The following is a 14,184-nucleotide window of genomic DNA, read 5'->3' on the forward strand; positions in this document are numbered from 1 at the left end:
GGGTACACATGCAGGGTACGACTCTGTTATTTTCCATTTCGGGGGAGCTACAGAGGAATCTACGCGGGATCCTGGGAGTTGTGTTACTGCCTTGTCTCTAAAGTTGATCTCTTGCTTTCTCTCCATCCCATTTGCCGCGCCAGCCAGGGCACTTCAGTAAGAGCCGGAAGTAGGCAATGCACAGCAATTGATCAAATCATTTTTCAACCGCGAATTTAGTTCTGTGCGTCAGAGGCGCTAGAGCAGCGTTTCCCAACCTTGGCCACTTGAAGATGTCTGGACTTCAACTCCCAGAATTCCTTACTCAGCATTCGCTGGTCCGGACATCTTTAAGAGGCCAAAATTGAGAAACCGCTAGAACTAGACCTTTGTCTTCCCCTCACTCTATGATTTGTCCTAGAGCGGATGCTGGAATTTCCGATTGCTGGACACGTCATATCCGGACCGTCCTGAGATGCCGGTAAGAAACGATTGTCCCGGGAAAAGGCGAGAGTTTGGGCTCCCTCCCTCGCGTCTTTCCCGGCACCAAGAGAGAGGACGAGAGAGAACAGCCACAGGGGGAACGTTCTCGCGGCAGCGCGTCCATCCCCCCTCTTTCTCTTTTGGGGAACCCAGTCTTGGGAGAAGCCGCTCTTCCTTCGCTGGTCTTCGTGTTGTGGTAGAGGCCGCGGCCTTGCCGTAAGAGACCAGGCGCGACCGAAGGTTACTCTCTTGCCTCCCACCGCCCGCCGAGTTTACTTTGACCGTACGTACAGGTGGATTTGGCTCCTTTTGTGGACCGGCTTAGTAACTGACAGATGCCGCCAGGCGTTTTGCTGGGGGTTGAGTGGCGCGTCCTGTTTGGCAATCCCTAAACTGCGTCTTTGTAGGAATCGCCTAAAACTGCTCAGACAGAAAAGATCCAGGGCGTCACCTGCTTCGAAATCCCCGAGGGTAGTGGCGACCTATATAATTTGTCCGGGAAATGTCTTGTGCTTTGTAGAAAGAAAAGGTCAGACTATTTTCCCAAAGAGTTTATGGTCTGTCAGTGGTGAAGACCTATGAAACATAAGGCCATGAATAGAAAGGCCACAGATAAGTAAGGTTAAAACAAGCTTCGTTCATTTGTGGGAAAGGATTAAGGATGTAGGCAGAAAGAAGAACTGAATGTGGGGTTTGTAGTAGATCATCAAAAATGTCATACTTCAGATTTAAAATAACAAAACGGTACCCCTCCCTTTCCAAACAACCTCTCTAATTATGTTGCTGAAATGAATAAACCTTGTACAAATAGGATTGGAAGAATTGTGAATAATTCTGGCATCTGAAATCTCAAAATTATTTAATTCCAAGTATGGGGTAGGTTTTTTTGTATCTGATTATTTTTAGTTCACCGAGTTTTAGTATTAATAAAAGTATGTCCTGTACTGATTAAATCTGCCAAGGATTCTTTTAATAATTCTCTGGTTTATGAAAATAAATTGCTGGTGATATATGCTACCATTAGCAATCAAACTCAATCCTTTGTTCTCTTATCCAGTTACAATTTTATTTTGTGGTCCCGGTTTTAATGTCAGATCTGTAGATGTTATATGGAGTGCAATTAATTGTAATATAGTGAAAGGGGGGGGGGAGAGAGGGAAACTAGATAAAGTGTGGTCATTACCATGGCACTTATAAGTGGCATGCTGCTGAGGCCATCTTAAGCCTTACAGTATTCTTTATTAGCAGTGACATGCATAGAACTTAACTGAAGATGGTTGGTAGTCCTTGAATAGTTTTAGTATAGTTTTAAATATAGAAAACTGTGATGCCATACTGACTTGAGGCTTCTAACTATAAATTGGAAACAAGGGAGAATGAACTTTAGTATCTTAAAAGTTGTTTTTTAATGTTTGGTTTCCAGATTTTAGTTTCCAGAAAAACCTCTAATCCCTTAAGATGACTTTTGTAAATTAGATAGGAGCAAGTAAATATATTCAAAATCCTACAGTGAGCCATTGCATAGAAAATATTTATCTCCGGGAGTGAAAATTTTATCTGGATCTTGATTCTAGTTAAAAGTGTACAGTGTAGAAATAGATACAGTTTTATAATAAGAAAACTAGTGCAATTATGTAGAGTATAAATGTCAATGCTTTATAATTTATTATAATAATATAATGGAGTACTATATATCTTTTATATAATTAATTAATTTTCCTTTTTTTTTCAGGTTACATTGAATTACTCTCTGTTATCTTCTCTGTTTAGATGACCCTCACTAGCCTGTGAGGCTGGAATATGTGTAAAAAAACAGTATAAACTATTATGTTGATCTCCTAAACGTATGCCTTACCTAGATCTACTTTGGGAGTTGGAAACTTGAATCGATGTTATCAGATGAGTTAGAGTCTAAACCAGAGGTTAGCATCAGATTTGCATTTCTGGTCATTGATATACTTTACATGTTTGTACAGTGTTATACTCCATTATTCAACCAACTATATCTATAAAGTGTCATTTGAAAGTATGTTGTTATAAGAAGTCAGTAGAGAAGTACATTTACCAAGAAATAATCTCCAAAGAATATAATGGGGAAAATCCCTAAATAAATTTATGTAGAATTATATATCAGATCTTTATTAGAAAGTTGCTCTTGGTGCCAGATGCAAACTACTTTTCTTTCCATGGGTTATTGTTTTTCTATAGAACTTGACTAATGAACTGGCATTTTGGCAAATTGTTGTATTAAGAGTTTCAGAAACTATTAACAGTATGTGTTGGGCTTTGTAGAAAGGAGCTTAAAATGCATACTGTAAAACATACATACTGGAGATTAAAATGTTCAGTGCTGAAGGCAAGGTGTTAAAAATGTTGTATTATGAATTTTTCCTTAATATGTCTGAGGATAATATTTGGACAAGTTGTACTGAGAATTGAATTTTTCTTACTTTTTACAACTACTGCTGAGGAATTTTATAAGAAATAAAATGTCTTTTACAAGAAATAAAAGTAGGAAGTTAGTTGAAGGCAGGGACTTTAATTGTATTCTGTAGGATTTCTTTCAAAACAACACTAGTAAACATCTGGGTTCAACTTTTTATGTTTTGTCCAATTAAATATATTCACTATATAATTTAACACAGTGGTTCCCAAAGTGGGTGGTCCCACCCCCTGGGGGGCGGTGGGATGACTTAGGGGAGTGCTAAGAGGCAAGGGGGGTGGCAGGGGGTGCTAAGAAGTGGGGCAGGGGTGCCAAGAGGCAAGGGAGATGGCAGAGGAGTGCTGGAGGTGGCCCCCTCACAGGGCGCAATTCTCCCTGGGGCTCTGTTGACCACCAGTCAGCTGAGCACTTCCAGCAGGGGTGAAATTCAGCTGGTTCTGACCGGTTCTCCTGAACGGTAGGATAAATTATGGGCAGTTCGGAGAACCGGTAAAATGCACCACTGACTGGCTCCCTCCTCCCCTCCCACTCACCCCTTTTCATACCTCACCTGCCTAGAGGCACAGGTGCTGCTGCTGCTGCTGCTCCCTGGTTCCCTTGTTTATCCCAACCACACAGCCCAGCAGAACTCTGCCCGGTGAGTCTTCCTTTGCTTCTATTCTAGCTACCTCCCCCACGCCCCAGCCAAGGTATCTATTCTTTTCCCAAACTATTTCCCTCCATCTGGGCTCTCCCTTGCAGAGCTGAGCCTAGCATTCAGTTTGAAACCCAGGGTAGGGGAGGGGGGGGGCAGCAGAGCAGCCAGGAAGAGGGAAAAAGGTTTTTCTTTTTTGCCAAGCTTTAAGACTCCTGCTAAGTGACTTAAAACCAGACATTGGGAAACTGGTATTGCTTCATCAAACCCATCCATCACATTAAGAATTTACTGAACAGTGAAGTAGTTACTGAGTTTACTAAGTTACTAGTTACTAAGGTTCTTGATAAATGACTATCAGACTTTGAAAACCTGGTATCACTGGATCATGTTCAACAATTTTGTTGAATTAACATTAATTAAAAAGGTTTTTAAATTGGATTTTGAATAAATGTGCAATTAATTGTCACAGTTTTGAATTTTCTGTTACTATTTTCTTTCCATCGTGCAAACTGCCTAGTTACATGACACCCCCCCCCAGCCATGCCCACCAAAGCACGCCCACAGAATCAGTAGTAAAAAAATTTGAATTCCACAACTGGGTGGGGGGCATTTAACATATTATCTTTGCAGCAAAATTCCTCCTATTCTTCAATACTTCCTTCTACAAAATTGCTAGTTGGTATGAATGTCTGTGGCATCATCCCTTCCATGCCAAATATCAGGTCAAGCGATGGTTTCTATTGTGATTGAGATTAGATTAATTCAGACACTGATATTTTCTTTCTGTTGTGCTGCAAGTATTTCTGTGTGTACTCTTGAGGAGCTGTTGCTAGTAACTGTTAGCAGTACTGAATTTGATTCAGTACATAGTTGCTTCTATATTTCTATAACCTGCATTGCAAATAGGAAAAAAAAAACTTCCTTGCTAATGTTTAGTGGGCTCTCCATAGCTGATACTTTTTATTTTGTAATGATATGCTATTTAAGCACATCATGTGTTACTTGGGTTCCACTATGACTACAATCCCACAAAAACTATTGGGTAAATCATGTAGATTCCATTATGTACTGCAGCTGTTCATTAAAATTCAAGAATGGTTCTTATACAATAAAAAGGAAATATTGGTAGTAAATATAGCCAGAGAACAAGTCTTACAATATCTAGTGTTGTTATGCATTGTTTAGCAGAACAGTAAAATGTCAGAATTTTAATAGTTAATACTTGCATTTGTAGAATGTTCATGTTTTTAGTTATTGGTTCATCTTTGAATGATTAAATGTTATATTTTTCTGTCTCTATGAAGTAATTATGCAGGCATAGTTGATAAAGTATTCCTGTTTTACTATCTTTTGCAATTAACATTAATGAACAAAAGAGGTTGTATACATAAAAACATGTTATTACCTCATTTATTCTGCCTTAACATCTTTGTTTTGTATTGTTTTTTCAGTTGCTGGTTCAGTTTGTTCAGAACACATCTATCCCACTAGGACAGGGGCTTGTGGAATCAGAACCTAAAAATATTACCTGTCTATCTCTTCTTCCCGTTACAGAATCCCCACAATGCAACAGATTGATATTGCCAGGTAAAAGCTGAAATCAGACAAATTCTAAAAATATTTTGCATTGTGTCACACCTTTGGATGATACTGTACTTTTGAAGAAATCTATTGTGATTAGACTGTTTTGTTGCAAAACATTTTTATAATATGCTGTATAAATAGAAATTTAGCTTCCTTGAATGGTAATATCTGCAAGAAGCTGTTGGAGAGATCCTCTGATGATTTGAGGTCTGGTATGCCAATTATATTTTACTTTCCATCACAAGTCCAGGTTCTGCTGAGGATGCCTCAGCACCTGCAGGCTGTGAGTGTCTGGATGAGAGAGAACAAGTTGAAATTGAAGTCTAACAAAATGGGAATGTTGTTTGCACATTGGGGTTTTCTTCTGACTCCAGTGATTATTGATTACTGGTCCATGACTTAGGGATCCTCCTGGACTTGTGGCAATTGCTATAGCAACAGGTGGAACATTTTTTTTTTAATGGGGGTGAGCTGTAGGGTTATGGTTAACCCAGCTTTGAATGATGCATCAGTCCTGACTTCCCTTGGATAAGAGTATCTTGTGACTGTAACTCATGCCTTTATTATCTTATGTCTAGACTACTGCAATGGCACTGACTTTAAGAATCATAGGAAGCTTCAGTTAGAACAGTATTGTTAGTATTACCCAGGGATAGATGTATTACAAGCCCTGTGTTGGTGGCCATAACTCTTGGTGTACTTTAAAATGCTGATATTAACCTTTGAAGGCCTTTATGGCTTGATGCCAGGAGTGCATTGCTTTTCAGCATCTGGCTCAACCATTATAATTTTGTTAGAGGAGAAGTAGAAAGGGAGGCCGATGTTCAAAACATTTTTTGCTGCTGCTATTAGTGGCCCTTTTAATATTCTCCTGCATGAAGTTAAATCTCCCCTCTTTTGGCAATGTTTCAAAAACGTTGGGGACCAAATTCTTCTGGAGGATATTTGGTTCATGATGTCTTTTCATATTGGCATTGTATGTTTTATGGTTTTAATGACATCTCAGTATTTTTGCTTTATTGTATCTAAGCCTCTGAGAGTCTGTTGAAATTTGATAAATAAGATACATATGTCATAAGAGAAAATTCTGGCATATTTTAACATAATAAATAGTGTGTGTGATCCCAAGGACACTGGCTTTAACATTGATTTTATAATAAATGTACTGACACCTCTAAGTTCAATGCTTTTAAAACTTTCAGATGATTCCCCAAACCATATTCATTCTTCCAAGCATGCTTCTTCTTCGGCTGTTCTGCGAAGTCTCCAAGTAAATGTTGGCCCTGATGGTGAGGAGACAAGGGCACAAACAGTACAGAAACCACCTGACCTTCTTCCAAGTCCTGATACATCTACCTTATTGCAAGATCTTCAGCCTGGTGATAACACTTCCTTTATTCTCCTCAATTTAACACGGACAGGTAATTATGTAGGTAGATTAGTTTCTACTAGTAAGAAACAAGATACAATATTTGAGATTCACTGCTTTGAAAAGTATGGTGAAGTTTTTTTTCACATAAAGCACTGTGGAGCAGTATATAAGTCTAAATGATAACAAGTAGTTTGGGTTATCTTGCTTATTGCTTAAGATAACTTCTTTTCTAGGTCTTGGGTCTTCTTCAGAACACCTGGTATTTGTCCAGGATGGAGCAGTCGATTCTGGGAACAATTTCTTTGCAAATAATAATACAGACAGCAGTACCCCATGGTTTTTACGTGTACAAGAACTGGCTCATGATAGTTTGATTGCTGCCACCCGAGCACAGCTCGCTAAGAATGCCAAAGCAAGCAATAATGGTAAGTTGCTATTTTTATTATTCCCTTTGCAAAGATACAAATTAAAGCAGTTCAAGATGAACATGGGTGTCAAACTGGTGTCCTGCAGGCCGGATGCGTCACACGCAGGCCACGCCCACCCTAGCTCCACAGAGGAGAAAAAGGTTGTGAAATGTCACGTGACACCTTGAGTTTGACACCCGTGCTGTATAACAATTACTTGTATTTATTTCTCATTAATATTTCTTTGTAACACTGTTTCTGAAAATATAGCAAATGTTATATTTCTTCAAAACAAATGGAATGTTATTAACTAGAAATATAGAGAAAAGCAATAGGGAACAGACTTGGCGTTAAAAAATATATCTAATTTTATTAGCTTCTGTCACTCAATATTTTTTATTTGTAGATGTTGATGTCTAATTGTAGGATTTTTTTTTCCAGGAGAAAATGTTCATGTTTGTTCAGGAGAATCACAGCCGAAGGAATCCAGCCCCATTCCTCACCTACCCCGGGTAGAAAAAAAATTGCAGTGCACTGTTGAAGGCTGTGATCGAACATTTGTATGGCCAACTCACTTCAAATATCATCTAAAAACCCACAGGTATATAGACTTGCTAAACCTGAAGTTTATCAGGGTGCCACATGTTTTATGTATATTAATCCAGCATATAACTGATTTCTCCTTTAGAACAATTCATTTTAAATTTGGGGAGAGTTGGTCAAATTAAGAGAGCTAATCTCTATCTTGTAAGCTCATCCAGATCATTTTTTAAAATATTAGCTTAGGTTTGAAAGAACTGGCAGCTGCTTTGATTTGTAATTCATTGGCTTGAATAAGACTAGTATTGCTTTTATTATATGTATGCCCAAAAGAAAACAAATCAGCCAAACAAGTGGAAAGACAGGCAATTGTAAAAGAATATGCCCTTTCTGATAGCAAAACTGAATACATTTCAAGGGATTCTGATCCCCTTCCTCAAATGACTAGAAAAACAATTGAAATAACATTGTCAATAGGAAGAACTCCTTTAACATTTTCACTGATTAGGAATTTCTGAGACATCTGGATTTCTTTCCATTTTCTATAACTTAACATGTAGTGTTTCTCTAGGTTGCAATTTCAGTGAATGCATTCATCCTCTTTGGTTTTACTGTTTCAGCTTGCTGCTTTTTATTATATAACAGGTGTTTCTAAACTGCCATTGTTTTTCTAGTTGATTGAGGTTTTAAAATATTCCCTTTATATTTGTTTTATGATTTGTCCAGTTTGTATCTTATGTGTACATTATTTTTGTTTAGTTGAAAGCCTAATCTACATATATAGCCTGTGATGATCTTACAATTAAGAAATTATGTGTGTTACTCACTTCATTGTTTCATTTTTGAAAATATTACCCTGCCTTTCTTTTGAACATTTGCGTTTGTTCTGTATGTATTAATCTGTGTTTTATGTGTGCTTTACTGTTGTAATTTATTTCATATGTTGTGAATACATTACTTAATTGTTTTTTAATCTCTTGAGTTATTCCCTCAAAAAGTATTAGGAGTTTTAATATAATAAAATATTATTTTCTTCTGTCACAATTTCTTCTTTACTTTCCGTTAACTTTGACTATGTTTAACTTAAACTCTCTGATAAAAATGTGACATTATGATATTTTAAACAAAAATGTCTTTTTAATATTGGTTAGTTTTTTATATTAATTAGTGAGAGTAATACTGTTTTCCAGGAATGATCGCTCCTACACATGCCCAGCAAAAGATTGTGGGAAAAGCTTTTATGTTTTACAAAGATTGAAGGTGCACATGAGAACACACAATGGTGAGAAACCATTTATTTGCTCTGAACTAGGCTGTGGAAAGCAATTCACAACAGCTGGGAATCTAAAGAATCATCTGCGAATTCACACTGGTATGTTCTTTCAATCTTTTCTGGAAAAATACTTTTTCTTCATGAATATGTTTATGACCACCTTTCATGAGGTGCTATAAACGTTTGGATATATATTCTCATCAGTAAACATGGCTCTTCTTTACAGTCCCACAGAAAGTTTAAGTGGGTTTAAAAATAGATTCAGAGAAAAAAGCGAATAATCAAATTGCAAGATGATCCTGGCAACAGTGGGCTTTGTGACGAATATCTTTAGTTGAAATAGACTATAGTGGAGGAAACTTTGCTGGAGAAGGTGGTTTTAAACATAGAAGGACAACATAAATATTTTGAGGGCAGATATGGAAGATTCACTGGCAAGATTCAAAAGACTTATTTCTGGTTGTAAGCCAGGTATTTGATATTCATATTTGGTATGAAACAAAATATTCCAATGCAAGAGACAGAACCCATTACTGGTTATTTGTGTGAGAAGTAATGTAGATCAAAAAAGATCAGAATGTTTGCAGTGATAAGCTGCAATATTTGAAGGGAAAGTGAATTAATCAGGAAAGGAATTACTGTGAAAATTAGACTTATTTTAAAAGCAACCTAGGAATTCTTTATTGAAACATGTGCACTATTTTGAAAATAAGGGTAATGTGGCATAACATATCTTCCTGTGCATGTCAAGAGTTCTTTTTGTGCAGACTTTCTGAATTGAATACATGAGTGATTATGGGCTTTCATTTAAGAATATACCAAGAACTAAAAATTGAACATTGTGTATATTGTAGGGATCTGGGTAACAACATACCACAGATGATACAAAAACTGCACTATCAAAATCCATACAAATAAATTACTGTTTTTCATTTGCATGGTCTTTTTAAAAAATGAAGCAAATAATCTAATTATAATTTGATATAACACAGGAGAAAAGCCTTTTTTATGTGAGGCCCAGGGCTGTGGTCGTTCCTTTGCTGAATATTCCAGCCTTCGGAAACACCTAGTTGTCCATTCAGGTAAGGACATTTTATTTCTTCAGATGAAATTCCCAGAACAGAGAGTATTTATTGGAGATAGCTGTATAACTTCTAGGTCCTATTCCAAGGTCCCTCCTTTTTCTTTTTAATTTCGCTAGCCTATTCGTATTATATCTCACTCAGTCTTCAAGCATGTAACGTCTCATCTAGTCCTGACCCACATTTGGTAGATTAAAGATTACAGATCATACAGATTCACAACTCCAAATTATGAACATTTTCTTGCAAAACAGTGTTTTGAACTTGGCTGTAGAGCTAATACTTTATATTGACTGAATTTTACTGATACCAATCTATCTGATCCATTATAAATATTTAACTTTTTGTTTTATATGTTCTTCTGCCTTGTTTCAGGACTAAAGCCACATCAATGTCAAATTTGTGGGAAGACATTTTCTCAGAGTGGTAGTAGAAATGTACACATGAAGAAACATCATTCGAGGGTTGAAACAATTAGCAATAGACAGCATGAGCAAACAGGTAAGGATAAAATAGAAAAATCTAACATGAGTTCCCCAAATATTGGTAAGAGATTGGATCCATAGAAATACCAGGATTAATGGATTGGTGACAGTTAACCCCCTTGAGCATTTGGCTAGGTACGTAAGTGAGCTTTGTAGCTTTATGTTTTGGTGCTTCCTGCTTTAACCAGGGCATTATGTATTTATATTCTTATAGTGGTTTTACTTTTTTATGCCATCCAGAGTCACTGTTGTGAGACAAGTGGCTCTATAAATAGTATCATTAATTAATTAAAGTGGCAAGATAGAGTTCAAAAGCGGTGCAAGTTTATTCCATGCAACCTATACACAAGAATCTGATCTATTAAAAGTTAAAGCAATTTGATGCCAGATAAGAGTCAAGAAACTTTAAGTGCGGGGACTGGACTTAGGTCTCTTCCAGGGACATAGGGACTCCAGACTGATTATACGTTTCACCTCGTCTTTTGACTCAGCCTGGTCATTTCCTACAGTAAATAAATTAGGACTGGGCTGGGCAGGAAGTTGTGTAATTGCCCCTTTATTACTTAATCCTAGCCCAAAGTCTTTAGAGATATTTCTAGTTGATTAATATTGCCACCTGAATAAAGTAAACAGAGAGGTTCAATCTATCAGTTACAGTTGCAGGTAGCTCTCGACTTATGACCACAGTTGAGCTCAGAATTATGGTTGTAACTCATGGCGGTTAGTAAACTAGCTGTTCACATGATCACCTCCTTTAATGACCCTTTATGGTCATTAAGTGAAACGGGAGGTCTGGTACGCCCAGACCCACACTGCAGTACCTCCCCAGGTCTTGTCTCTTATAGTACTAAGCAGAATAATAAATAGTAATGCATATATTACTAAGCAGAATAACACAGAGATCACAATTTTAGTTAATCTAAATCTGGATATTATTACATTATTTACTTACCTTCTTGGAAAAGATATTATAGCATGATGTTTCTTCTTAGGAAATGTTATGTTTGAATATATGTCTTATTTCCACTTGTGTACCTTCTATCAAAAGCAACTTGGTTCTTGGTTGCTGGGCCTCATTTCTCATACTAGTAGTTCTCGGTTAATCACCATAATTGGGACTGGAATCTCAGTCATTGAGCAAATCAACTATCATGATTGCTTTGCTTGACAAACATGATCCTAAAAGTCTACAGTTACATTAAGCAAATGCATGGAGCTAAATTCTTGTGTCCTTGCTTCGCTATGCCTGTGGAGCTGCAGGCAGAGAGAGGCAGATAAAACACAGAGAGGCAGGAGAAAAGGATTTTAGCACACTGAAACTTGCACAGTTACGGAGAGGCAGGGAGCTTTTAAAGTGTGCTAAAATCTGTGTACGAGCATAGAGAGGTAGGGATCCTTGCTAAAATCCTGCTCTCTTTGCTCTTCTCCATTGACATTTCTGGCAAAGCTGACAGAGAAGATTGCAAATGGCAATCATATGATTGCAGGGTGCTTGACAACTAGTCACAAGTGAAACAGATCACAATCAGCTAACCATGGGGGTATATGCAATTTTTCGAAACTGTCAGTAGTGCTTTACAGGCCCTAAAGCACCCTTCTTAGGCTGTTGGTAATTCAAAATCTGGTCAAATGAAGACTACCTATACCCTCTCGGCATTGTACTCCTGATGCAGTATCATTAGTTTAGAATGTTTGTCCAGTCCTGTTTCCTTCTAGCATAATTACTTTAATCCATCACGTTTGCAGAAGAATGGGTTTCATTTTGGCACAAGATTTCATTGAACATATGTACTGAGTGTGTTCATAATAGTTATTTTTCTGCTGAAACTTAGATGCTCTTGTGTTTGAGTAGGCTGTTTATTTTTCCATGGCATGTCTTTTCGATAGCTTAAACAACATTCAAACAAATGACATCAGAGTAGTTATGGATTGTAAAAATGGATACACTTTTTAAATAAAAGTAAAATGTATCTGAATAAAGTATTTACATTTTATTATTAATTATTATTTTTTTATTTAAATTTTATGGCTTTGAAATTTAATTTGTGAAAGTGAAGTTTTTGTTTCACAAAAAGTCATCTTTGAAGAACACTAATCTTATTTAGTTATAGTTTCCTTATGAAACACCTTATGCTTGAATTACACATACACATCAACATTTACCTGTTGCTACCACCCTCTCATCCTCTATGCTTCACAAAGGAAATCTTGTAAGGATAAGTGCAGCACAAATGTTCTGTATTCAGATTTGTGAGTGATAATATAATCCTCTTTTCTGTGTAGGAATAGAGGAAATGTTACATAAAGACATGTGCAGTAAAATGCCATGATCTCAGTAGCTGGTTACCTTGAAAATACCTATGAGCTCACCTAATTAGCAGAACCAGATGTGGGAAGAGAGGAAAGGTTACGTACAGACATGCGCATTAAACGGCCATGAGCTCAGTGACCGATTACCTCAGCTGTTTATTTAGAGATAGGCCATACCAAGGAGTTATGTGGAGCTTCTACTCTGGCTCGGATGGACTTAGATATTGACAAGTAAAATGTACCAATAAGATGCTGTTGCTACCCCTGTTTTGCTTTGCTTGTTAAAACTGTATAAAAGCCAAATAAACTCTGCGTAAGGCAGACAGACATTTTGAACACCATTGCTGTGATGGATTTCTGAAACCTACACCTGTACTCTAAAATAACTTTGCAGACCACAGTAAGTTAATCGTGTGTTGGTTTTTCCTTTTTTAAACCCAGAATCACTGATGGGCAGCAGTTTATTGGAAGAATCTGAATTAGATAGCAAGAGCTTGGTGTCAATGAATTCTCCATCTAGCCTTGTTGAATCTTTGCATTTGCCAGATCCGGAATCAATCATTGGTGTAAAAGAAGGTGAGAAAATGTTTCTGTCTAATCTAAAGAAACCCTGTATGAAATGAAATCAAAGATAAGAATAGATGGTCTTGTATTTTTTAATATATAACATAATTTAATGGAGTTAACATGGAAACTGGCAAATACAGCACATAAAGGTCAACCGTAATACAAGAAGGGATGGATTTTAAAACTTCCTTGATAATTGTATGCTGACAGTGGAACAATTTTGAGTTGCCAATTTTATTCCATGTCCTTTTGAGAATCTGACAAGAAAAGAACTATGATTTTCTTATAAATGTAGTCCATATCTTGAAAGCAGATGTCTCATCTTAAGGCTGGATGCTTTCTTATTGGGATGATCATTTCATATTCTGCAGTATCTTATAATCCATAGAACTGAAGTGTGAGCTTCAGTGGAATCCTCAAATTCAGTCATTATTTCATATGCTGAAATCTTGGGAGACTTTGGTGTTCCTGCAAGAGATCTTACATGATTTCAGGCAAAAATGTTGAGATAAAAGACATGTGGTAGATGTTTATTTATTATTCAACAATGACTAGGTGGCGAACAGTGAATAAAAATAAAAACAGCCACATATAAAATGTTAAAATGCAGAGCAGCTGAGAAGAACAGTCATTTCATATCGGGAGACAGGATCCAGGGCCTAAGCAGAGAACCAGGTTTTTAGGGCCTTACTAAAGACCAGCAGAGTTGGGATATACCTGATCTCTAGAAGGAGAATGTTGCAGACAGCAGGCATTGTAGCAAAAAAAAATTAAAAAAAATTATCAAGTGTTTTGAGCCTCGCTAGCTGAGATTCTACAACTAATAGGACTTGGAGCATTCCCATCCTGCTGGATCAGACAGGATAGAGAGAAACAGCCAGGGATATAATCAACCTTCTCAGTATCATACCCAGACCTTTATTCCTACTAAAAGGGATCCAGAAAATCCTGTTTCTTGAGTATTCTGAAGCTTCAGTATGATCACCTTCTCTATAGCATTCCCTAACAAGGGAAGATTGGAC

At 37.1% G+C, this 14,184-nt stretch overlaps 2 protein-coding genes across 3 annotated transcripts in view; one reads left to right on the forward strand and one right to left on the reverse strand.

Annotated features, from left to right (window-relative positions):
* The window catches only part of ZNF410 (zinc finger protein 410), a 19,816-nt gene continuing 5,632 nt past the window's right edge, over nt 1-14,184 (forward strand). Inside the window, exons 1-10 of one of the 2 annotated variants that reach the window (XM_032231282.1) lie at nt 1-460; nt 2,195-2,384; nt 4,994-5,129; nt 6,329-6,547; nt 6,732-6,923; nt 7,347-7,506; nt 8,636-8,817; nt 9,711-9,800; nt 10,176-10,301; nt 13,037-13,171. In XM_032231282.1, the coding sequence (XP_032087173.1) occupies nt 2,352-2,384; nt 4,994-5,129; nt 6,329-6,547; nt 6,732-6,923; nt 7,347-7,506; nt 8,636-8,817; nt 9,711-9,800; nt 10,176-10,301; nt 13,037-13,171 (1,273 nt within the window). In that variant the 5' untranslated portion in view covers nt 1-460; nt 2,195-2,351. Of the gene's footprint in view, nt 746-2,194; nt 2,385-4,993; nt 5,130-6,328; nt 6,548-6,731; nt 6,924-7,346; nt 7,507-8,635; nt 8,818-9,710; nt 9,801-10,175; nt 10,302-13,036; nt 13,172-14,184 lie in introns of both variants that reach the window. The other variant, XM_032231274.1, reaches the window with a different exon arrangement.
* The window catches only part of FAM161B (FAM161 centrosomal protein B), an 18,613-nt gene continuing 17,617 nt past the window's right edge, over nt 13,189-14,184 (reverse strand). Inside the window, exon 9 of the mRNA XM_032231261.1 lies at nt 13,189-13,630. Within this exon, the coding sequence (XP_032087152.1) occupies nt 13,597-13,630 (34 nt within the window). The 3' untranslated portion in view covers nt 13,189-13,596. The remainder of the gene's footprint in view (nt 13,631-14,184) is intronic.

The sequence above is a fragment of the Thamnophis elegans genome, chromosome 1 (genome assembly GCF_009769535.1).
Source record: "Thamnophis elegans isolate rThaEle1 chromosome 1, rThaEle1.pri, whole genome shotgun sequence".
In the NCBI taxonomy this organism is placed as follows: Eukaryota; Metazoa; Chordata; class Lepidosauria; order Squamata; family Colubridae; genus Thamnophis; species Thamnophis elegans.